At 51.4% G+C, this 25,997-nt stretch overlaps 3 protein-coding genes across 3 annotated transcripts; 2 read left to right on the top strand and 1 right to left on the bottom strand.

Annotated features, from left to right (window-relative positions):
- Positions 1–9,064: 9,064 nt before the first annotated feature.
- On the top strand, positions 9,065–11,536 carry SPBR_02387 (beta-glucosidase; the record flags this gene model as incomplete). The annotated part of the gene is made up of 2 exons (XM_040760690.1): positions 9,065–9,197; positions 9,267–11,536. The coding sequence occupies 2 exons, from the start codon at positions 9,065–9,067 to the stop codon at positions 11,534–11,536; spliced, it is 2,403 nt and encodes an 800-aa protein (XP_040620064.1).
- An 8,307-nt stretch (positions 11,537–19,843) lies between these two features.
- SPBR_02745 (anthranilate n-hydroxycinnamoyl/benzoyltransferase) lies at positions 19,844–21,364 on the top strand (the record flags this gene model as incomplete). Its single annotated transcript, XM_040761048.1, has 1 exon — positions 19,844–21,364. The coding sequence occupies one exon, from the start codon at positions 19,844–19,846 to the stop codon at positions 21,362–21,364; it is 1,521 nt and encodes a 506-aa protein (XP_040620063.1).
- Positions 21,365–21,819: 455 nt separating this feature from the next.
- SPBR_02838 (2og-Fe oxygenase family protein) lies at positions 21,820–23,151 on the bottom strand (the record flags this gene model as incomplete). The annotated part of the gene is made up of 1 exon (XM_040761141.1): positions 21,820–23,151. The coding sequence occupies one exon, from the start codon at positions 23,149–23,151 to the stop codon at positions 21,820–21,822; it is 1,332 nt and encodes a 443-aa protein (XP_040620062.1).
- Positions 23,152–25,997: the final 2,846 nt, after the last annotated feature.

Genomic DNA, 25,997 nt, shown 5'->3' with positions numbered 1-25,997 from the left:
TGCGTGGGAAACAGGCGTCGGCAAGATTAGGGAGAACGTTGAAAAGTAGGGATGAAAAGGCGAGAGCGATACTGAGAATCTTGCCCTCTGGTCAAGCGCATAAAGGGAGGCATTGCAGACAATTGGCACGGAGGATACTGAAAAGCAACCTGCTTTGTGACTTACTTGGAAAATCTCCTGCAAACTCTGCCTTTGTGCAGTGGGTGCAATGTAATCCGAAGTTTCGAATCACAGCATTAGAGAAGTTGCCAGGGTTGGCCTGTGGCGATCAGGCATTGGCCGCCGCGAGGTGCGATTTCGAGGCTTCCTGGTGATTGTTTCCGAACCTATTTTGGGACTCTTATTGTGCGCCGACTGCCTGTTCCGTTGGTCAAAGGATGGTATTGAGACGAGTGCAATCGGATGCAAGTCTGTCGCTCGTGTCGAGATGCAATGCAAGGCAACCGCTTCGGGTCGCACAAGAGCCGTCCGTCCAACAAGCAAACGGCAACGAGAAAATTGGAGGATTCGTGCTGAACATAAAAAGAGGCCCGTAGCAGAGTGCAATTCGAAGTTATGCTAACCGGGCGGGACAATCGCGGGTAGCTCGCCAAAAGAGGAATATCGTCCAAATTGCTTTTGTAGAACGAGTTGGTGGTCGACTGGGGCAGTTCACCTTTCCCATACGCGCAGCGTCGAGTATATTTGTTGCAAGAGGGAAATCCTGCCGGGGAATATGGGAATGTCGAGCGGGAAGGCGAATCCGTTGTGGGCGCAAAGAGATGAGAAGTTGTCGGGTGATTTTAAAGGGAGAGTTGGGCGCGTCGAGCGTGGGCGAGGTAAGCAAACACAGTGAGGTGTGAAAGGTTGCGGAAATGGTCGAAGGAGAGGATAGACGGGAGATTGTCGACTCGTCTTAGTCGAAGATAGGTAAAACAATGCAACGGAAAAAGTAGAAGGTGAAAAAGGGAAGGAAACCGATGGCGATGCTTCGACGGTAAGAAAAGGGAAACAGAAAAGTAGACGAAAAACGAGGGAGAAAGCAAGAAAAGAGGGAAACCGACGGAGAGATCCTGGCAAGAAGCAGCGGACCAAGCGAGTCAAAGACCCAGTTGGAGTGGAACGGGACTAAGGCATCGTGGGTGAACATGGGTATTGACATTGGAAAGGGGTGTGTGGGCAGAGGGAAAATAGGAGTGGGCCGAAAGTTGGGCTGGATTGGAGAAGACCCCAACGACTCTCAGTACCGCGACCAGGCGACTGACTCCCGTTGAACGAACTGCAGCAAGACCAAGCCAGGTAAGGATGACTTTGTCGTCTCTTTCCCCCTCTCTCTGGAACGTCGGAAGAACTACGAAATACAACGCACTGGAGAGGTGGCCGGGTCCAGTCTGGTTAGATTTCAAAACCTGGTGATGACCGTTCCGCAGGTAGGCAAGCCACTGATGCTATCACATCCCCTTCTCTGTTTGAGTGAAAGTAACGACAGCGCTAGGAAAAAGGAGAGCTGACAAGACAGGAAGGAAGCATGACGAGTGAAAGCAATATTCTCTTCATTGCCAACCCCCTGGCTTTGCCACGGACGGGTTGACCCTGTGACGCCGATGGGGCGAGGCATGTACTGTGTACGTCGCTGCTTGAAGTGGTTTCTGCGCCAGTCCATCACCCACGGCTTCTTTCTGTGTCTTGTGGACGCTGGAACTTATTGTCTTGTATGTGTCGCGATCCGCACACCAAAAAAATGACCCCTGGCTAGCGAGATGCGAAATGCCTTCCAAAACGTTTTAATCGTTCCTGGCAGACACCACGGGAGTGGGTGCTAGCAGGGGTACCTTGGTCGTGACCCACAGCTGCCAGGGCCCTCGCGACGGTCATTGGCTTTCGCCTCAAGGTCATTCCAGGGGCAAGGGAGAAGAGAGGCACGAGAGGGACAATCCTAAGATAAAAAGGAAGAAGGGGGTGGCAGAAAAGTGGTGTGCGCTCGGGCCCCAGGAACAGTTGAAATGCACTGTAAGGACAGCCGAACAGGGGTTGCTGGCGAAAACGGCAGCATTCACAGTGCTGGGAAGAGGGTGGTTGAGGACGAAGGGGCGGAAATCGTGGGGAGATGGAAATCTGACAGGCCGTGACCAGTCAGTCGATTTTCCTATCGTTTTGGGGCGATGTTCTGATGGTTCGATTCGCCTCCGCTCTTCCCCTTTTCTCAAATGTTTCTTTTTGCTTGTTTCGTGTTTCAATGGTCGCTGATTTCTCCCCTTTCTTCGACCCGTTTAGGACCAAAGTCTGTGTCGACTAGTGCTGCATGTTCGATGCAGGTCGCCTGTCGTCGTCAAATCAGTACGACGAGCCAGATGGTGTAGTTGGGGCCATGCATTTTCCCGTCTCTCGTCCTATCTTTGCCCGGGGACTTTCCTTTTGTCGCTTCCTCCAGATGGGGTAGCTTACCATCATTGCAAGTAGCATTTTCCATGGAGAAAAATACCATGTCGTAAATTTTGACCGGCATGTGTGCGCTGCGTGCTGCCGTCGCCTTGTTTGGTTCCAGCTATGCGTGCTGCAAAGTACTTTCCCACGTTCTAACGACAACCTCCTGAGCTTCGATAGGTCTCGCATCGGACATTTGATATATCTGGAACCCGCAGCCATGCGGTTCTGGTCATTTTGATCTATGGGCCCCTTTATGTCTTTCGTGTTCTTCGGCGTTGGTGAAGCTACTGGATATATGGGGTGAGCTCCATAGTGGCAAACCTTTCACCTTTCTTCTCTTTGAGGTTGGGCGCATCTCGAGATGTCCTCTTCGACGAAGGTCAATATTAGCAATGTTAGGTTTTCGTTTGTTTCTTTCTTTTGGTCTGATCGGTGCAGCAACTAACGAGATATGAGAGAGAGGGGCGTGGACCTGCCATCTATGTGCCACCAAGCGTGATGTGGGCGTAAATGGGACGCATGGAAGGAGCGATCTCTTCGCTCTTGCCGCGACAACGCAAAAAGTTGCGCTCCTTCCCCCAGAGTTGCCCATTTCTCATTCCTTGCTGGACCTCCCATCCAAGTACGGAAGCAGGCTATCATGGTGGAAAGTGCTTGCAGGAGAAGCGGGCCAATACGAGTGCCCAGATGGGCTGCGCCGGCCAATTTCGCAAGGTACTAGCGCCTTGTGCAACATTTGGTTCTGGGCATTTTCGTTGGCTTCACATACGATTCATACTCGATCATTGTAATGCTCCGTAAAATCTGGGGAACTCGTATCCCAGCTGGCAAGAAGACAGGCTTCGTCTCGATGCTAAGACAGACCGGTTTGGTTGGGCATCACATCCTCGCCGATAAAATAAGCACGGCGAGTGTGCAAATCTTTATTTTACGACGTATGATATTTTGACCGCAAAGCAAGGATGAGCAGCAAAAGTGGCGAGAGAAAAGGAGCAAGTTACAACCGAAAGTGGGAAAATGGACAGGACACAGTAACAGACGGGCTGAAGTCCAGCTACAGTTGTGAACTGACACAACCAATCCTGTATTGTAGTCAAGTGGGAAGCATTTTGAGACACGCATGGATCGACGGTACCCTTTTAAGGACCAAGACATTTGCTCCAATGACCAAATGCAAAGCCGAGGAGAGAGCGAGACACAAGAAAGGGTGAAAAGGGACGACTTACAGAAAACGTGTAGCAAAACAAATATGTACGACATACAAGATGGCCACCCAATATGCAGATTCCTTCGTGTGCAACGAGATATCGCTTCTTTGAGCACAAGATGGGCAACAGACCTTTCCATCAGCAAGAGAAGCAGATCATATGAAGTGTAGCGTGCAAATAGACTCGACGCAGGGAGTTGAGAAGATGACCAGAGCCAACCCGCGTACTAATTATGGCCGACCTAGTGCATAAAATTTACCGCCTTTAGATAGCGAAATGTCAAGAAAAGGAACATAAAAACGAGCGTCCAACTTACATTAGCACTAAGAATGCCAAAGGCCCAAGATCGGCGCACAAAAGTCCGAGATGTTCAGCCAAGGAAACCAGCAAGGACTGGCAGCATTGCTGACATCTAATGTGATTTTCAGGATACTAACTCTGCTTCTTTCAGCTGCGGCGTACTTCTGATGTCATCTGGAGGCTTGTACGAAGCAAGGGAGAGTGACCAAATCAGACAGCCAACTGGTCTTCGAAATACAATAATCTTGATCGTATACAACACAAAACATGAAAGAATAACCGCAACGGCCGACAGAGTATCATCACTGCGTCTCTGTGCTCTGCGCCGGACGCGAAATGGCCACTGGCCCCGTCCCCTGCATCGTGCTTCCTATTTCTTGAGATTCTTTGGTGCTTGCATCGCCATGACTCTGCTTCTGCTGTACGACAACCTGCGTTCCCCTTCCCACGAGATCTGGTTGGTCGCAAAGCGAGAAGTTTGTAAAATGGTGTCTCAGTGCTCCCGTCTTATCCCAGCCATTCTGCATCTGGGGGCCACATGGCTTGGTCAGATTACCGTAGCCACCACGGGTAACCCGTGGTAAGTAAATACTTTATCGTGTATTCGGGCACGGTGTCCTCTAAACGTTTCCGTTTTGTCACATCTGCATTGCACGTCCTGTACCATGCGAACACAACGCCAGGTATTGGTTATTGCCAGTCTATGTTACGGAGCACAAAATTAAATATATATATAATAAATATAAAATAAAATAAAAAAAAACTGTCGAGACCAACACAGCGTGGCCAGTGGCCAGCTAATACACTATCGCCTTTAGGACGCAGGTCTGAGAGCCCTGTGTACGCCAGATAAGGGTGCACAAAGCACGGAATACTGTACGTCGTACGCCCCTGTAATTGCGTGCGTTCAGCTAACACATAAGGCGACCATGCTGCACTTGGCCTCATCGTCTTTTACCGCACGATTGCGCCTTTTATCCCCCCAAGATTATTTTCAAACTAGGGTCACTGTAGCACCACGTTTCGTACCAACGATATCGAGATGCATACGGATGTGCGACGTAATTACATACCACCCCATCTTTTTCATGGTTCTCTCATTTGTGCGCGAGACTATCGTGTAAAGCTGGTGAATGGGGGCATGGAATCGTTGGGCAGGTGCAGTAGCTGCACGTAGGTCTCTCGTTCGGCTATCAAAGTTCCATGCAAGGTTTTTCCACCACGGGTTGTGTTGACACTGTACGCTCTGTAGGGAGAAGCAGGCTGTCATGCCCTCCGCACTCCGTGCGTCGTAGGATGGTCCATGCACGGTCTTTCGTGAACCTTTTCGATTTTGCTCGTGACTGGTTTCTAGTTCCTCTCACCGAAATTACTCCTTTATGAGTTAGGGATCTGGCAGCAAGCAACACACACACACACACACACACAACAAAAAAAAAAAAAAAGCAGTTGAGAAACACCCACTGCAACACCATTTTAGCGCATCGAGTGGTCCTGACCATTCGGGTCGGTTAGCCTTCTGCGAACCAATGGGACGCACAAGAGAAGCGATTTAGCGTCCTATTCCCTGGTTAGCTATTCATGAACCAGTCCCAAAGAAGTCAAGCTTCAGGAACGGGGCGGCAGAGAAAGGGGGTGGAAGCAGAGGTTACAGACTTCATAACTAAGATAATAGGGGGTGGACGCCAGTGACAGTCACCTCGGATGTGGCTCTTGTACTCGCCTTGTCTAGATGTGTGGGGGTTTGTTTAGACAGTGTTCTTCGGAGCTGAAGTCAGGCGGCTGACAATAGCATCTATTGCTTTAGTTGAGAGCCCTCGAGAGCCTCCATGGGAGACTTCGTTTCGACTGCGGAGTGGAACAAAACCGTTTGTATGCTAGATGGCACAAACGCAGAGAAAAGGGGCAATGCACAGCATCAAACAGGACAGCACAAAAGGAAATTCCGAGATACGGGTAAAAATCAAGTAAATAAACGGCTCGAAGGGAAGTGCAATAAGTGTAAAAATCAGATTACGGAGTCTGTGGATGCTGTACTCATTGTTCGTATGAAAGTAACCCGCGAATGCTCATTTCGAACAAGAGGGGAAATGTGTCTCAAACAAAGCTTTCGTTGATCAATATCCTCATGCTCGTATCGATGTCCTCATGCGCTCGTTGGGATCTCGATGACATGCTTCACCAGTTGTAGAAATTTCTCTGAGCAACAGTCATAACTCATATCCCGAAAATCCCATTTTTGTATCAGGATTTATCGGCCTTCCGGTTTGAAGGAAGCAGGCCTTTGCAACGCACCGTCAACCAAAACCCCGGAACTCAGTGGAGCATCATAGGCGGGTTCTGTTGGGCCTGCCTTTGGTTTTCGGTGTGGATTTCGGGGCCGCCAATTCGCAGAGCGGGCAAGCATGCCCGAAAGAGCCTTTCAATCAAACAGCCGTTGTGTCGACAGATCGACAGAGGGCCTCTTGCACTGCGCATCTTATGTCATGCTCCGTATACGATGTGACTTTAAAAAAAAAAAAAAAAAAAAAACAAGTTTGATAATTGACCAAATCCCAGCAAGCTGCCGGCGCCATCCGCATAGTCAGCGGGGCAGAAATGACAATCCTGACAGGGTACTGTTTTGGGGAGTGAACAGTGAACAGCACTTCTGAAAGAACCGGGATGCGAGGATAAGAAACAACGGGCTCATCTTGGCCGGTAATTAAAGTTGCGCGTGGCCTGGCCTAGCCTCGCCCGAGGGATACAGGCCATCTTTCTGACCTTGGGCCAGGACAAGTCTTCCTAGCGGACAGTGTTTTGTTTTCACCTGGTCTTTTTACTGGTCGCTGTTGCTGACAGTCGAAGCGAAAACCGTTGAAGCCGTCGCAAAACTCGCAGTCTTTGCAAGATGGGCATTTCTCCAAGCCCAGACCTCTTCCTGGTTGATAAGCGTGACGTTCACCGCAACGGTCTGGGCATCGGAAATCTACGACGTAGGTAGCCATTCGAACGAGGGGAAGAAAGATTTGACTTTGGCAGACAGAACAGTGAGAAACGAGAAATTCCAAAAGCTTCGCTCCATGAGAACTTTGTACAAGTCCCGGTGCGTGGGCCCAATCTCGTTGGTGCTGACCCGAAAATGTAGCTGTGGCCCGCCTTAGGTTACATTCTGTGCCTGGAGTAGATTGCTTTGGTCTTGTAAAGGAGGGGAGGGGGGTGTTCAAAAACAAACACAAGTTGTGTGTCCCGATTGAAGGGCATCAGGAATCGTATTTCATGGCCCGCTTGCATCGTGCCGTACGAATACTAAGAAGTAAGTATCACGCTATGTACTCCGTACCGGTGGCGTTTATTGTTCTAAAGGCCAAACCAGCCATACACAGTATTGCATCGTCAACTTCTGCCGATCTCTCTGATGGCCGGAGCGTTTTCTGAAATTTAAAATTTTGGGTTACGAGTTTACTTCCTAACACAGGCGCGTATCTGACTTGCGGAGTAATTAATACGTACCTTTAGGTTGCTCGCTGAGTAACAACTGATACACATAGAGTCCTGTCGCATGTCGTATTCTCTCTCTAATCTGCGCAGTTCTGCCGAAGAAGTGGCTAAAATGTGGAGGATGGTGGATGGAATTCATTTTTTTCTTGTAGATGTTCCTTTTGATGCTCTCATCGTTTCCTTCCCCATGTGGCTTCGTATATGTACTACGTGCTGTCTGACCTTCTGTCCCTCCAAGTTCCTTCCCTCTTTCCCCAACAAGCACGTCAATAATGGAAAGAGCAAACCTGGTTCGTGGGACTTCGCGAAAACGGCAAGAACGTAAACAAATAAAATCAAAACGCGAAAAGCGCGTTTGAGCGCGTTTTGGTGCTAATTTCCAGTTGGCGCGTCCGGTCCGTCGTGGACCGGTGCGGGGTATTCGCACCGAAAACGGCAAATAAGGCGACTCTCTGGAAATCACACCCGCCTTGTGGTCAATCTTCGGTATGTGGTGAGATGTGCGTTTCACCCATTTCCCTTGTTTCCAGGCTCCAGGCAATACAAAATAGTTCCAGGTGCCTCCCCTGCTTTGACATCTTGCCAGTTGGAGAATGGGCGTGTGTGGCAATGAAAGCAGAAGTGGAAGGATCGACTGGCCTTCGTGTCACGCGGTCGTTCTGGCCCTTTCAGTCTCGTCACGGCCTGTTCATCGCGATCGCCCATTATGTTAGGGCAGTCACCCGCGCCTGCCGTCCGGATTACTTTTGACAGAGTCGCCCCGGCGAGGCAGGTGCAGAACAGAGACCATCAGCCATGCAGCGAAATTCACGGCAATTCCTGATATTGTAATTGTGCAGGTATCCGCCACTCACTTACGCCAGAGGACGCTAGCCGACATTTACGCATTGCAGTATGTTGTAGTTTTGCGCGTATACCATACAAACCACCAACCACTGCCTGCAGACTTTCCGCGATATCGGGACGCCGTCGAATGATGACTTTTTGCATACGACGCACAAACGATGGGCTCAGCCAACCGGAAGGTGCACTGTGGCTGCGCTTGTACCTTTCACGGGAAAGGGAAAGAACTATCGGTGCAGAGGATGCCCACTTCCAAGACGTGAGCTGACAGGAAACAGGAATCAGTGCCGGGGAACTGCAGCCGCTTCCCCCGCTAAAGCCGGCGTCACAGAGGCCGTTTCATTGGCTCAGCGGTCGGACAGGGCCACTGAAGAACTACCGGGATTCTACCGGCCGCATCCAACATCCGCATCCTACAACTTAATAAAGACCAAAGTGCATCGCCAAACAAGCAGCCGTTCAGCGTCATGTCGTCCCGTCTCTTCCCTCAGCCATTTAGGTGATCCGCCCTGGCTTTTTCGAGAATGTCCTTCATTCGAAAACACTACCGAATTCATCTAGAAGGAAACAAATTACCCGCCGCCGCCATGGTAGGCTCACCAGGAACATCCTGCAAACCACACCGCCAAACCGAGGAAGTTACAGAGACATCGCATCTTCTTTCTAGGGAGAAGGGCGGCAGGCATTTTCGGAGGGAAGGCCAGTCATATTTAGGCAGACAGAGACATGGATTTACGGCACGCGTGATCCTTTGGCTTGTTTGCACGTTTGTTGTCGCAGTATTGGGCCTGCTCTTCATCTCTTCCAAGTCTCTCGGTTTGGACGTCATGAAGATCTCACCCTTGTCATACGTGGTGCTCTTCCTTTCAGGAGGCTGTCGTGCTGGAGGCAGCATAAGCGATGCATCACCGCCGTCGGAAATACCATACTATGGACTAAGCCCACCGGTCTACCCATCACGTAAGTCCATATCTCAACATGAGACCCCATAAGCACAACCATAGACTGATCACTCCATACAACGCATAGCCCAAGGGAATGGCACCACCGATGCACGCTGGGCTAGGGCCTACCAGCAGGCTAGAGCCCTGGTCGAGCAGTTGACGCTCGAGGAAAAGGTCAACCTCACCCACGGCCAACCCGGACCGTGTGCTGGCAACTCATTGGCCATCCCACGTCTAGGTCTGCCTTCGTTCTGCTTCTCGGATGCACCAACTGGCGTCCGCGGCCAGGAGTTCGTATCGGGCTTTCCGGCTGGCATCCACGTGGCCGCCACCTTTGACGCCGACCTCATGTATCGCTACGGCGAGGCTGTCGGCCAGGAGTTTTACGGGAAAGGCGTCCATGCGGCCCTTGGTCCCGTGTCTGGCCCTCTTGGCCGCATTGCCCGCGGTGGCCGCAACTGGGAAGGACTCGGTAACGACCCCTACCTGTCTGGAATTGCCGTCGGTGCCGTCACACGCGGCATGCAGTCGGCCGGAGTCATCGCCACGCCGAAGCACTTTCTGCTCAACGAACAGGAGTTCCGTCGCCGGGACGCAGAGCGGCAGCGCGGCGATCATGTGGTCGGCGAGGGCATCAGCTCCAATGTCGACGACCGTGCGCTGCACGAGCTCTACGTGTTTCCGTTTATGAACGCGCTGCGGGCCGGCGCCGCGTCCATCATGTGCTCGTACCAGCGGGCCAATCACTCGTACGCAAGCCAGAACTCAAAGCTTTTGAACGGCATCCTCAAGACAGAACTCGGCTTTGAGGGCTTTGTTATAAGCGACTGGGACGCACAGCACTCGGGCGTGGCGTCGGCCCTCGCCGGGCTGGACATTGCCATGCCAGACAGCACGGGCTACTGGGGCGACGGATTGCTGCTGAAGGCCGTCAGCAACGGCTCTGTCACGGTCGAGCGTATCGACGACATGGCCACGCGGCTGCTGGCAGCCTGGCACTACGTCGGCGAGACGGACATGGGCGGCGCAACCTTCCCCTCGCCGCCGGCAATCTATCCGACAAGCACGCAGCGGCGCCCAATCGTCGATGTCCAGGCTGACCACGCATCCTTGATCCGCACGATCGGTGCGGCGGGCACCGTGCTGGTCAAAAATGTCAACAATACGCTCCCGTTGCAGCGGCCGCGTTTCCTCTGTGTCTATGGTTACGATGCCGTCCTCAAGGCAGAACCATGGGACAACCCGTCCCGCTTCGGTGGCGGCTACGAGGTCAACTTTGGCTGGAACACGCTGAACGGCACGCTCATCACAGGCGGTGGCTCGGGCGGAACATCGCCTCCGTACGTTGTGTCGCCGTTCCAGGCTCTCCAGGAGCGTGTTGTGCAGGACGGCGGCATTCTGCGGTGGGACTTCTTCTCCGAAAAGCCCGCGGTTGCGTACGCCAACGCTGACGCCTGCCTCGTGTTCATCAATGCCTACGCGTCTGAGAGCTTCGACCGACCCAGTCTGAGCGACGCCTTCAGCGACAACCTCGTCAACAATGTCGCGAGCATGTGCGCCAATACCATTGTTGTTGTCCATTCGGCCGGCATCCGCGTCGTGGACGCCTGGATTGATCATGACAACGTGACTGCCGTCCTGTTTGCCGGCCTTCCGGGCCAGGAGTCGGGCCATAGTCTGACCGACATTCTCTACGGAGACGTTAACCCGTCAGGCCGCCTCCCCTATACCGTTGCCCGCCGCGAGGCCGACTACGGTGACCTGCTGAACTCGTCCTACTCGACCGATTACTTTCCCGAAGACAACTATGACGAGGGCTTGTACATCGATTACCGTGCATTTGACCACAAGGGCCTCGTGCCACGCTTTCCCTTTGGCTTTGGCCTCTCGTACACGACATTCTCGTATAGCCGTTCTCTGTCCGCTGAATTGGTACCTACTGGAACGCCATCCAAATTCCCTGATCCGTCAGTACCGGTTGTTCAGGGTGGCCATCCGAGCCTCTGGGACACCATAGCCGAGGTCAAGTGCAGCGTAACCAACACTGGCCGAGTAGCTGGCACCGAAGTCGTCCAGCTATACGTTGGTGTGCCGGGCGCAAATGGAGACGATCCGGCGACGCAGACAGCGGCTGGAGGCGACTCGCCCGTCCGCCAGCTACGCGGCTTCCACCGTGTCGGTCCGCTATCGCCGGGTGAGACGTCCGACGTGACTTTTGCACTGACACGACGCGATCTGAGCGTGTGGGACGTCGAGGCACAACAGTGGCGGATTCGCCGGGGAGTGTTCCGCCTGTACATTGGTGCCAGCAGTCGTGATTTGCGGCTGAATGGCACATTGAATATTTCTGGTTGAGAAATGTGGGTGGCATACATATAGCAGTGTTGGCACCACCTGAGCTGGATATCTAGAGCAACAAATGAACACGCAATTCGACCTGGCATCGTTTGATTTGCGTGGTGTAACAAAAGTCTGGTAATCGAGAAAGCCCGCAACGCATGAAAAAAAAAAAAAGTTCAGTAAAATCCATGCCGCGTTCACATTATTTATAGCTAAATTGTTGGTAGGACAAGAGTTAACCCATTGCGTCTGTCTTTATGATTCGGCAGCTTGTCTGTTCTGCGGCTGGCAATGAACCAACAGGTTTGGTTGCTTTTTTGAGACGCACAACTCACCGCGACATACAGAGTACATATGTACGTGATGGTTTCCACGGATTATCGCGTTGCCTTGTAAGCCACATGTTCAGCTCGAGTTTCTGCACATCCGGAAACTCTTATTTTCTACAATGTCGTACGTCGTACGGAGTCCATGTGTACCTTTCTTTTTCGGTTTTATTATTTCCAAGAAAATGAGGGGTAAAACAATACCAAAATTTGGAAATTAGTACAAAATGTACTCCTTTTTCTTTTCCCTTTTTTCCTTCTTCTTTCATCAACATCTCCTATTCTCTTCTTGCTCGTCTATTTCAAAGCTAAAGCGATCAATAGACATGGGCCCCAGCGATTTGTCACCCATGGAAAGTCCTGCGACTCGTACGCCTTACGGTGCCTTCGACGAGGTATTCTTTTCTTCTTCCTTTTCGCCCACTCAATCTTGCAGCTGTGCGTCCGCTTCCTGCGTCGTGTTGAGGCCATGCTGTCGGGAACGTCGATTTTCTTTCACCGCTCTACTCCTGCCGGACTACGACGTGCTTGTTTCCGATTTGCTTTCATTTCCTTTGCAAACTTTCCATTTCTTACCCTTTTCTTTTTTATCAGGAACTTCTGCTTTCATGCTTTGTCCCCGTCCTTTTTTTTGGCTCTAGCATACATATTGTATCGGGAGATTTCCTTTTCTTTTTTGCACATATGAAACAACAAAATGAGAGTGCATAAAAGGGAAAAAGAATAATAAGAATAGTGCCATATTTTGAAGACGCGGTCTGCGGTCTGCCAAAGGCGGACGAGACACATTTTCCTCCGCCGCTCTGACAAGGCAACCTGGCGGCCAAAATGTCTTTGTGAGAAAACTAACGGTCACCTGGCCATGCTTCTGTATCCGTACTCCTATCCCCTTTCTATCTCGCCCAGCTCCCATTTTACGCAAAGCCTTCCAAATATTTACCAACATCGCCTTGCCAGCCTTCCATCCACTTTTCCCCTCCTCCCCGTCCTTGTCACACCACATGAGTTTCCTGGACCTTCGTTGGATAGGGTTGCAAGCCTTGAGTTTTTACACACCCTCTACAGTCTTTGTCGATCCCGAGGACATAATCTTGCAGACAGCCCAAGGTTTCAACGGGAAGGACGAGGACAAAATAGGACACAAGGGCAAACCATTTGAGAATGGAAATGTGAATCAACATGCTTCCATATGTTCACAGCACACAGGCGAACCAACACATTTTGTTGGCGCTATTTTGACAATGGGATGCTTCGATCTACAGTGGACCTAGCATGACCCAAACGTCAAAACAACAGACCAGTTCTGTAATTAACGCTGTCGCTGGACCCTGTTTCTTTCTTTCTCCACGGTGGCCAGGCAATTTTCTACTTTACAGTATCGTCTGGGCGACTCTTCACTTGGGTGAATCTCCTGCAGCGGACCAAAAATGGACACAGGGTCACATTGCTCTCAAGTGAAAAGAGGGGAACAGTGGTGGACTAAAGAGGCGGTGTTGTGAAGTGAGGCTTGGGAGCAACATTGAAAATGAGGGGGCCAGAATGAATGAAGAGTAAGGAAAGCGACAGAATACGTAATGGGTAAGGACCATTAAGTCGTGGATATTTCGAGATCTCTTGGCAAAACATTGCAGCAACAGGTTAGATTCGGGGCCTGTCCCCTATGTGCATCTATTCCTCTTCGGTCTCGGACACATATCTCATTATCAGGTTCACGATGCGAAATCTCGCTTGTTTTGGTGCCACTCCCACGGGGGCTGAGCATCAGGAAACGTCTTCCCATCCATCGACATTTAGTTTTTCTCGGCTATCCCGCGTAAGAGCCAGTGCATGCTGTCCGAACCGGAGCCTCACTCAGCCTTAGCCCGCAATCAGATGGAAACGTCTCACTTCCAGCTGAAGGCGAGTTTTAGAAAACGAGGAAAAAGAAAACAACTTGAGGCCCGATGTGGGAAAAAGGAAAGAAAACAGCAACGTCTGGTGGAGGTAGTACTGCGTTCTGCGTTCCTCATTTGCCAGAACAAAGGGTCCTTTGCGCATCTGTGCCTTGTTGGTTCGGGGTGCAGGAGGCGCCGCCGCAAAACCGACGCTGGCTATTATTCAGTCCACTGCTGGCAAGCCATTTGTCGGTGAGTGATCAGAAGCGTGACAGCGAAACAGAAACATAATGGGAAGGCATTGTACATTGTATGATGTAACATAAGTAGCCTGCAGTGGGATGGGCATCACCGATTTTGTGACGTTTCAATATCTTAGAGGCTTGAGATAAACTTGTGTCTTAGAGGTTGGGGATGTTTAAGATGCCGTTAAAAACACACCTCCAGAGCGGTGTGTTGTTCAGATGCAAATATGCGACGGTGTGGGGTCAGGCCTGTGAACGGCGCCAAGGACAACCCCCCTAAGGGTCAAGTCGTAATTTTGGCAGCAGGCGGGATAATGTTCTGCGACTACGTTATGTACGGAGTACGTACGTCGTATTGTGCTGTCTTTGAGTATCTTCTTGTAAATACTCATTATCCTGCAACACCATATTTGAAAAGTTGACGTGCCGCCTGTAACTGACATGTTTGCGCCCCCATGGACCAACAAGCCTGCATTACGCTCAACAGTGACTTACCTTGACGCAAGACACGTATGCGTGTCTGTTGGGACAACGCAGGCTCCATCCAGCGACACAACATCGGACCATGAGAGTGTACGACCCAAAGGAGCAAACGGGAAGGGACTCAGACAAGGTGTGTGCCTTCTTGTCATAGTACTCCGTATCGGGAGAAGAAGGAAGGAAGACGGGAAATTGGTAGCACCAATAAGCGTAAGAATGCCTTCTACCACACACGTCAGTAAGTCGCACGACGAAGTGGGAAACAAGCATCATGAATACTTTTTTGGGTAGCCTTTGACCAGAGATGGACATATCACATGAGACATATGATACATATTGGGGGGGGGGGGGATGGCAATAGCCCGGGTGGTGCGGTCAGGATCGAGCCTGGCCTGGCCGACATTTTCCTGCCCCATCTTATGAAGCGGACGGGGCATCCCATTGTTGTTCGCCCGGTATTGTGACGGTGCCATGAAAACAATGCTCTCAAATGAGTATTGAGAACATCTGGCCACGTACGGAGTATTCTGACTTGTCACTTGCAGCGGCCTAGGTGAAAAAAAGAGTTAACACCAATCTCTGTATCCAGGCGTTGTACTCCAGACATTCAACACAGTGGTGAACGATAACTGGTGGCGTCCGCTTTTGTAGCCAATAGAGGGAGTTGGTGGCGTCATGGCGCTTCACTTTCTGGTCAAGCGTGAAAATCCCCGTGTCCCAGGTGGGCCAGGCCTGGGACGTTTGATGCCGACCTTGGCTGCCCATGTTGTGCTCACCAAAGTTGCTGCAGAGATGGCGGGTGCAAGTCTAATTGTGTGCAGAGCGTGCCCCGTGTCTATCTGTATCACCGGCATATATGCTAGAGAATTTGCATCATGCCACCCAACTTTCGTCGACGGGTTGTTTTCCCATAAAGGGTTTCCAAGTCTGTTGGTGCCGCAAGGTCCGTGTTCTATCAAGCCGCCCAAACCCAGGCCCTGTCGATAGTGCAGGCCAAACTAGCAGGGTTCCATTTCCCATTTCCTGGTTGAGCATACGTCTGCCCGGTCGTAATTTCACGTCTTGCCCGTTCGTACTACGGGCTCTCCAACGTAGCATCCGATGTGCCCAGTGCTTCGGCCATGATTGTAATGGCGTGAGGAGGTGAAGAAAGCAACGGGAAAAGGGTACTCCGTAGGGAACCGGGGTGCTGTTGCTTTCTGTAATCTGCCCTTTTGTCAAGACTGTGTTGCATGCATGCACAAGATGTCCCCACACCGGCTTTTGCCCAAAGTAATATTTTCAACCGGCGGCCCTCCGTATCACGGAACTGCCAGTCATCGTGTATCTTACCTCCCTGACTCGTTCTCGTTCTGGTGGAGACGTGCAGCAGGACACCTGGACCTCCCCCATATGAGAACTGAACACTGGTGGACAGAGGACCTCTCGGATCTGCGTCCGACACCCTTGTAGGCGGTTAGCAAGGCGCTGGACGGGCACCAACCCGGACGGCAGCACTAGTGCTAGACACATGGTCAGAAGCACGGCCTGGGCCAGCCCGCTTTGCCGTTGAGGGCACTAGGGGAAACGGGAATGGGGTCCAGGCTACTTCGTTGTTTGTAGGAGGATGCGCGTTGCCAGAGTGGATAAATGTGACAATTGTTAACATTGGCCAAGAAATTCAGGGAGAAACGAAGACACGGTGAGGAGAGGAACAATCGTGGTACAAGCTGACGACAACAACGTTTGCTGGCCCCCAGAGGATGGACAAAGGCATTTGGTAAAAAGTACTGTGAGAGTGAAATACCACATGTAATGCTTTGGTAGGCTCCATCGACCTGCCACCTTCAACGGCGTCGCGGTCAGCTAAGACGTTCAGCTTGCCAATTGCGGAGCCACAACGTGGATGACTCTGGTGCAAGCAACGGCGGCAAAATTGGGGCTGCGCGATGCAGGGCAAGAATACGTCCGACTCTGGGAGAAAAGTGAGGCGTGCTCGTCAGAAATCGGAAAAATAAGCGAATGAAGGTGGTGGGAATGAGAGGAAACCAGGACACAAAGTCGGGACACAAAGTCGGGACACAAAGTCGGGACACAAAGTCGGGACACAAAGTCGGGACACAAAGTCGGGACACAAAGTCGGGACACAAATCAGGACACACATCAAGACACACTTATGACGTCCGACGGTTGGGAAACAAAGCCCAGGGGAAGGCAAGCGAGACATCAGGTATGCACGTCGGACGCGCCTGCCTTGGGATGTGCGTTTTAAGCGTCATACTTCTACGGAGCAATTACTTCTCAAACGGTCAACCAATCGCTCCTGCACCGTTGAGCCGACCGCCTCTACTAATGTGGGCGTGCATGTACCTGCTCTATTCTGACATGGAGTTGCCTCGCTCTTTCCTCTTTCTGAACTGCGCCGTGGAGGTGTGCGAGTCTGCTGGTTGCGCTTTCCTCTCATTGTGCCTTTGTTGTGTGGTCATTTGTCGTCGCTTTGCTCCTTTGGGATGGCGCCTTCCGTTCCTTGCGCGACGATTCTATTTTACGAAATACTCGGAAAAGTAATTTGGCGTGACTTCCTTTTCCTCCGGGCTTCCCACACCCCCGCCGCGTTTCTTCTTTCCTTCTCAAGTTGTCTTACCTCCGCTCTCCCCCCCCCCCTCCCTTTCCCAATGCATCTTCAGCTTCCTCCCTCTGCCTCTGTGCCCCCTTACCGCTTCCTTTTTCACTTCCTTTTTTTGTACTCTCTGAAACATTCAAAGTGATACGACGTATTACGACGTACATCCATCACCAGGTTTCTCTCCGCTGCCCACTTCCCGCAGCCAATCTCGCCCCCGTTGCAACCTCTTTTCCGTTCACTTATACACCCTTGGCCAATGACAGCCTTCGCCTCTCTCTGGTTGGAGCGGACCACACCCGCGCCATCCTTCTCACAATCTTTCAGCCAAGGACAGGCTTGATTTATTTTTATTTTTTATTTTTAAAAAAGCTAGCAGTGAGCACAGCCAAATGTGTGCTCCGTTCTCAAGGCAGTCACACGAGTCCCAGCGCAGGTTGGTCGAAATCTTACATGCCTCTGTTACAGCACCCCCTGTCCCCGGCGCTGCGCGCGGCTGAATAGCGGCGGTGCCGGCTGCACGTCCCTATTCGTCCTCCAGTCAAAGACCATTGGGGCCTTCCTTCGTTTGTCTCTGTTTCGCAACTCGCAGCCACAGCTATCCACCCCTTTCTTGGAAAACAGTATCTCGATCGTCCACTTGGAAGGCATCATGAGCATGGAATACAAACTTATATTCTCTCCAATCGCATTCGAAAGACTGGAATCCGCTTCATCGTGCGTATAGTACGCCCAAAGCGCTATGTCGACGCAAGAAACTCCCTAAGCCGAATTTACTAACCCTTGTCGCTTTTATTATTTCGCATCCTCCCAAGTTCGTCTGATAAAGCCCAGCCGGAGCTGGGGCTGCCTATTCTGGACATCTCCAGAACCCTGTGCCTTTCGACAAACGGGTTAGAATCCCTCTTCATGGCACTCAGCGGATAGAGCACTATATCGCAGTCTTTTATCGTATGCCACACCTACCCAGAACCCACTCCACAACCTACAACCTGTCGGGAGTCATTTTATATCTCTACATTTTCTTATTGCTCCGGCCCTTCCTGATGTGCTGGTCCATGAGCCCCGTCGAGACTCACGGTGACAAAACAGGATGCGGTAAATCGGTTCACTTCCGTGAGTGCCGTCACTTGTGCGAAAAAGAGCATACGCAGTAGCACGGATATCAAGACGGGGGCCGGGCTCCAGAGTACAAAATCAAATCCCATCAGTGTCTTGGGAATGATACGGATAGCGAGAGAAACGAATACGAAACGACCTCGGCCGACTTCGAGGAAGTTCCCAAAGGGACAGTTTTCCTAACAGGTCAAAATCAAGTCGACTTGCCCTACACCCTTGCATCTTTCTTTCGAGTTCCTAAAGTATGTACAAGTATATTCAGCTGCGACTATTGCAGTCTAGCTACCCTTGCCTGGCTCTAGGATCGGATTTAATTGGGCTAGTGCAGACTGACGATCACCTGCCCATCCGCTCTGAATGTGATGTCAACGGGCGCTTGAATCAAGGTGCTTTGCTTTCTTTCTGCTTTGCGTTTACGGTGTTGTTCTTAACCTTAGTCATTTCTCCTCTTCCGATACCTTGTTACTTTCTATCTATTCCCTTCTTCAGCGTTGCCATATTTTCTCACTTTCCTCCACCAACAGAATTCAAAGCCCCGTTTAGATTTTCATACCATACCTGGGGCTCCTTGCCGAATAGACGCTGTTCGTTATTTCTCCTACAACATTTTCCCACGAAGTTTGAGCTACAATCCTTTCAAGTGTTTCTTAGTTTCGTCGAACGGGATTGTTTTTGGTCGCTGTTTTCATTCCGTGGTGTTTCTCTATCTTCTTTCCCTTCTTCGCCCAGTCTTTTTGTTCTACGGCTCACCCCCAAACAGTGTCTGTATACTTACACCTCTGCACCTGCGTCTCCTTTATTTCGCTTGCGGTCGTCTACAGTTTCATTGTTAGTTTGTTCCTGGCACTCCATGGTGCTCCTGGCGAATTGCCCCTTGTTTTAAGCAACCTCTTTTCATGGTGCATTCATGTTAAGTGTTAAAGCTGCCAGCTCAAAAGCTGTCCTTTCTATCGTCGTTGCACAGAGAGAACACCGAAGGCTCCCAGAATACATTGTCTCAGGTCAGGGTTCGCTCTAAACGGGACGACTTCCTCTCTTGTTTTATCGCATTTATTTATCTGATCTCTCTCAGCCCTCCGACTGCATACTTCCATTAACCAGGAGGCCCCCTATTTTGGAAACAAGACTAAGGTGCTTTGTCTCTTGACTAGTTCTTTGCAGTTTCCAACCAACAACACATCTCACACACCTCGTCACTACCCTCGTCACTTCCCTCGCTTCGTCACTCACTTAACGTCGTGTACACTCAGTCGTGGTGATCACTCTGTGCTCTCTGCCCAAAAGTATCTATCTATCTATATATATACTGCCCTACCATGGCACTATCACCTTCTCCCAGTGACTGTCTTGAGCAGCATCACAAACACGAGCGGACGAGTGACGATACTTCAAAGCCACCTTCGAGGTCTGCCAACGAGCCAAACTTAACCGCACACCGGTGGAAGAGGCTCTTGTCTGTTTGCCCTATCCGGTGGCCTCGTCCGCCACTTTGCTTTCTTTCAAAAGACGCCCAAAATCGATTGCCCGGTCCGCAACCTTGGCCATATACTTCTAGCAGCTCAACTCGTTCTTGGTCTAGACGACGATTATTACTTCGTGTTTCAGTGAAGCCAGGATCTGTGACATCACAAACTACAACTCTCCCGGCTACAACCTCACCACTGCCAAACGTCACCATGGCACAAAAGGAGCGTACAGCGACGCGGCTGTCCGGCTGGGACCAAGTTGCAATGAGAGGATACATGAGCATCGCTCTATGCTTCCCGTTCGACAACACACAAACTGATGCGGCGATGAAGCATATCGCAGATAGCCTAGCCCGTGTTGCACTACACCGGCCTGACCTCGCCGGTACGCTTGAGGTGCGCGAGAATGGAAGTGTGTACCATATTTCTGGGCAGAACAGCACAATTCCGTTTTCGGTTGAGGGTGTTCCCAAAGAGTTTCCCTATGACTCCTACGACGAGCTCAAGTCTGCTGAGTTTCCTCCCGGCGCATTTGTTCATCCGCAGTTTTTACTGTTGTGTCAGTTGGCCGAAGGCCAGCCAGGCGTGCCCGTCTCAGTTGTAAAGGCATTCACAATTCCTGGTGGCCTCTTCCTAGTCGTCTACTTCTGCCATGCCTTTGCAGATGGGGACTGCAAACGCATTTTCCTTGACATGTTTTCTCAGCAGACACGCGGGCTTACATTTGAAGCTCCGTCGACCAAGCATCTTAACGTCCCATTTGCCAATGAGTCCAATACCAATGACAAGGTCGGAAGCCGGCTTAACGAGCTTCTCCAAAAGGTGCCAGAGTACCAGATCCTCGACCAGCCAGTTGGTCCAACGACGCCAAATTTCAGACCGGGCGGCGTTCCCATGGCGGACATCACCAAGATCGGCAAGATATTTGTTTTTGACAACGCCCGTCTCAGCCAACTACGTTGCTCTGTGTTTGGTGCCGGCAAACCGGCCATAACCAGCCGAAATGGAATTAGCAGCACAGATGGGAGGTTGAGTGACGAATCCAAGACGAGAACCAGCGGTCAATCTACCCCGGTGTTTAATCTTCCTTCTAACTACACCTGCCTCGCTGGTCTGACGTGGGCGCACATCTCAAAAGCCCGGCTGTGCGATGCCACGCAGTACATGCCACATAGTCCAGAGGTTGACGGCATCGCCCTTCTACAGACAATGGTGAACTGGAAGAGCCGGGCGCTGCACGACCTCAAACCGACTTACTTTGGCAATGCCACGGCCATTGCCGTGACGCAGCTACCGACCAAGGACAGCATCCTCTCGCGTGCTTCAAGCAGCCCGTCCGACCTGGCCAAGCTCGTCTTCACGATCGAGAAGACGATTGCGGGTGTGGACGACGATTTTGTCTCTGACCGTACCGAGCTATTCAGCCGCGTCTCGGACCCGCGCTTTGTCGGTCTCCGATTTGACCCCCGGACGCCGCAGGACTTGGGCTTCAACACGTGGCGATTTTTTGGTGCGGACACAAAATGGAACATCCCGGGCATCAAGGGTGATTCCACTCCAGAGGTAATCCGAAGGCTGCAGGGGATGTGGAACATGAGCGGAGCTTTGATTCTTCCGGCCAAGGCCCTCTCGCCCACACACGAGCTCCTCGTCACCTTGCCGAAGACGTCGATGGACGTGCTGTGCAACGACCCCGAGTGGATGAAATGGGTAGACCACGTGATTGGTTGAGTCGGGACATTGGACTTCAGATGTCGTGGGCAGATCGTTGTGTTTGTGGTTTTTTTTTTTTTTTTTTTTTTTTTTTTTTGACTCGATTCGTTTGCCTGGTTTTACTGCGTTGTCTTGGAAACATTTCTGATATTTGTGGCATTCTGTAAGGGGAAATTATGGCGTGCGGTAGCTTACCAGCGGCAAAGGGATTACAATGACTATTTTATTTTGCCATTTGTTTTCATATCACAACTGAGCCGGCGCCAGGTGTTGGCAAATTATACACTCGTCGATTCATCTTGTCTCATTTACTCCGTTTCTGTTTAATTTGAGAGCGTTGCACCAGTCCGTATTCTTAGCAAGTCTGCCTTCTTTGGCACCCAACTTTTTGTCGAACAGCGATGTATCACTGCTTCATAAAAACGTGCCTCACGGGTCTTCCTATCACAAGCGCGGCACCTCGACCGTGTCTCTCACGCCACGCCAGTAATCTCACCTTCGATGGTTGTGTCACCGTCCATCGACTCACCCTTGTCTTGCGTAAATGTCCGGTCACCGTCGGTGCTCGTTTCATTTTCATTTTCATTGTCCCCTCTCTTTTCCGCCTTGATCCCTTTGACTCTTTGATACTCGGCACGCATCAAGGCACGCCGGTCCTTGTCTGCATTGATGTTGACGCGCGACTTGCGGATGTTGTCGTACAGCTCTCGGGCGCCGATGCTGCCGAAGCCGCCAAAGTCGGACAGGGCAATGTCGCCGGCGGTTGTGGCACGCAGCGCAAACACGATGCTACGGCGGCTCTCGCCGGGAGGCGTGTCGACTGTACCCCCACCAGTCCTCGCTTCTGCCGCCGCGGCCGCTTCCTTTGGGTCAACGACGACCCTGTGAATGGCCGATGGAATGCGGTTGCTGCTGAGGACGCGCAAGGTATCGCCTGTCATAACGGTGACCTGAGGCGCGTCGACCCAGTCAGGGGCAGGTGGAGGAGCAGATGGAGGAGCCAATGTCGGGCCGCCGTCGTCAGCCGACTGCGGTGGTGCCAATGGCCCTGGCGGTTGGGGCTTCACTTGCAGGCCCTTGCCCCAACACACACAGATAGTCAAAAGGCCCAGGTCGCGGTGCTGCTCCGCACCGCCGCCTCCCGGTTCGTAGCGGAACAAACGCAACAGAGTCGGGGGGTCATCGCGTGGGTGGTGTGACACTCTTTTTGGTGGACTGCCGCCGACAGGCTCATCGTCGCCATCCTCGTCCACGCTGCCTTTCCCCTGCCCTTCCCCCTCTCCTTTTCCGTCGCTGTGTTCGGCTTCGGCCGCAGCAATGACGGCATCGCTATAGTACACACCGTCGCCCGGCTCCAGACTGTCTGCCACCACGCCGTCCCAGGCCGTTGGGCCTAACCCAAGGTACACGCCAATGTCGCCCAGAATGCGGTGCAGCAGGTGCGCCGTGTCGTGCCAAACAGGTGCGGCGGCATCGTAAATTCCCGGTGGCAGATGTGTCATGCTTTTGCGCAGGGTCAGGTACTCCTTTTCGCCGTCCAGGTGTGTGTAGCCGCGCTCGGTGTTCGTGGGGCTGGAGGGCGGGCCAAGGTGGCCCGGTGGTTTGTCGTTGGCCGGACGGTAGGGCAGCTTGGCTGCGAGAGGTTGGGCAAAGAAGGCATCGGAGGCGGCGAGCAGCTGTTCGTATTGCTGGGCGAGGTGGTGAGGCAGGTTGAGGCCGATGTAGCCGTGAGTGCAGAGATGGTGAAGGGACGCGGGCGGCAGCAACGGCGGCGGTCGTGGCGGCGGGGGTACAAAATCGTCCATTAGGGAGAATGCGGGGAGGGGAGGGGCGGGCAGGTGACAATGAGGCTACAATGGGAAGGCAAAAATGGTGCATAAGCAAAAAAAAAAAAAAAGAAATGAGGTTGAAACAAAGTCGTGATGCCCGCGCTTTTTAACAGCCCAAATGCGTAACTGCCGCCTACGTCTAGTTTCAACTGTCAGCCTCGCGGATGACGTTGCGTGACACGAGCGTATTGGGGAGGGCTCCGAAGGCGCGGGGAGGCGAATTGGCTGACGACGTTAGTGTGCGGCTTAGCCCGTGGAGCTTTAGAACAGTGACGACAGTTCCGCCGTTAAAATGGCGTACGTTAAGGTCTAGCAAGTGCAAGTCATCGTAGGTGTCTTGGTTGATCTGCGCAACTCATGACAACCGACAAGGGGAATGGCGAATGCAAATAAAGTGGCGGCTGTTTTGAATTACTTTTACGCTTGCGTTTACAATTTGCCGTGGTCTTTTGTACGTTATGTTGTTTACAATTTTAAGTATCTTGTTCCGACATGTTTAAAAAAGGTTGTCGGTTGCCCGTTTCTTTTTAGTTTCTTTTTCCTGTATTTTCTTAATTGTTTCTCCGCAAATTGTAATAGTATTTTCTTTTTTTTACCCCTTGTACTATTGCTTATTAGTTATATTTAAAAAAGACCCTACGTCACAGTCAATCCGGTCATGGAAACTCGAGTATCGTAGTTGAGGTAATTATGATAAACAATTGAGAAGGTAGAGACAAAAAAAATACAGTTTTGTAAGTTGTGCAACGTTCCGTCTATAATGTTGACATCTTTTCCGAGCAATACAAACACAATTTCGATGTAAACTCACTTGACGAGACTATGACAAGCAGGGATACCTATGCGTCTCTTTTCAAGACGTTTTTGTTGCCTTCTTCCAGATCTCGAAAAAAGCTGCTTTCAGAAACGCCATCATTGTATCCTATGTGGAGTGTGATTTCGATTGAAACACGTAAAGGCACATGGATGTGAAGGGTGTGTGAATAATCGTAGAAGAAACGAAAATGTTTCATCACATCATGCGAAACAGCTCGCAAGTCAGACGGAAGAAGAGGGACGGCAGCCAGTTCGACAGAGACATCGTCGTACGACGTACGACTTTGGTACTAGGCAACATTTAAAGGTCAAGTTAGAATCAAGCGTAACAAGAAGCATAATTGCCTCTTTATTCTGCTTTAATAGCACTGTTACTCCGCCCTCCATCCCAAGTGGCGACTTGTTGTTCTCGGCCATGTTTCGTTCAACTGCGATCGACGACGGCGGCGCAGCCTTTCATGGTAATCATAACATGCAGCGAAATGGAAGAGCATAAAAGGTAATTGAAAGCGAATGACATGGAAATGCTAGAGAACATAAAGAAAACAAAAAACCCATATATCAGAGATGGATTAACGTTGCCCGGATGTAACGCCGAGACAGTTGATAGCAGGTATGCATGGTGCCCGGCAAACAAAGGAGAGAAGGGGTCGAGGTCGAGGTTTTGCGGCTCTTCAGGTTTGAGAACAGGGATTCTGAGGGAGCAATCAAACCCGAGGCAGAAATTCTTTTCTGTGCGGCGCTCATGGGCAGCGCTGGGGAAAAGGTAGATAGAGGCTATTTTAGCGACGTTGTGCTTATTTAGCAGCGCTTTGTACGGAGAAAAGGGCGCTATGTCAAACGTTCTCAGGGCTTTCAGGGGAGCAAGGGGTCACGGTTTGAAGTGTGTTGAGAAATATGTCTGTGGCGTTGCAGTGGCGCTAACCCTCTATTGGCACACGGAGTGTAAGCCGAAAGCTTGGCTTAGGGTTTGTGTGAGCGGTGCAACGACATGTCCTAGGACGTATCGATCGCTCTTTCCACGTCGTATGTCGTTAACACGGGACGGAGTAGCATGGCAGGAACGACCGAAACACAAGAAACACAAAGATCCAAAAGTAGCAGACAGAAGACAGACGCAGAAACCATCAAAACATCCAGTTACAACCAGAAACAACATTCGTCGTCTGAAAGTAGACCACGCAACTGCGCCTTTCTCGTGTTTCTTGTCAATGCTGAACACACAGTCTGCGTGTCATCTGGACTACGGAGTGCACTGACACGCAATAGACGCGTTCACGTCTGTCATCCTTCGCTTGCCATGTCTTGTTTTCCAAATATCTCTTGTCGGGACGATGTCTCGATAGTATCCCGCCTTGACCAACGTCTAGTCAAACTCTGGTCTGACCGGAGAGTCTCTGCTTCTCTCAGCTCCGTCTCCAGTTGCCGCCTGTCTCATCTTGTATCAACAAGTACTACTTTTTCCTGGTATCCCAGCCTCGATGGCTGCATCAAAAACCCTTTTCAGACAGAGTGAAGCCGCCAATTATTGCATCCGGTCTCTCCTCATAGGAAGGTGACTGGGCAAACCGTTGTGATTTGCCAGGGGAACTTGGGGGCTTGCTGTGGACCATGTGCATGACTCGGCACTGCATGGACATGGAAAACGGACAGAAACGTCAGGAAACATGGATCTGGAATGGCCAAGAACGCGTTCGGAGTTACAAGAAACGCACTCACCTTGGGTGCGTATGCCGAGACCGTTAGGTATGTTCTCTTTTTCTTCCTTTTTCATTCTATTGCAAGTTTCCCGACTACTTTCTCAAACTCCCCTCCCCAAACTCCCCTTCTCCTGTTTCTGTTTCCCCTTCTCTCGCGCCATGCTCTTTTGGTCACCTCCTCCACTGCATCCGCCTTCACCATCCATCCTCGCCTCTGACAACCCCTGCTCTCGACTTCCCCGTGCCACTTGTTACATTCTGTCACCGCACAGACTGCTGCTCAACGTTGCAGCCGAGAGGTTTCCC

Source organism: Sporothrix brasiliensis, assembly GCF_000820605.1.
Source record: "Sporothrix brasiliensis 5110 chromosome Unknown Cont17, whole genome shotgun sequence".
Lineage (NCBI taxonomy): Eukaryota > Fungi > Ascomycota > Sordariomycetes > Ophiostomatales > Ophiostomataceae > Sporothrix > Sporothrix brasiliensis.
The sequence above is the reverse complement of the archived record's forward strand: the minus strand, read 5'-3'. Positions and strand labels throughout refer to the sequence as shown.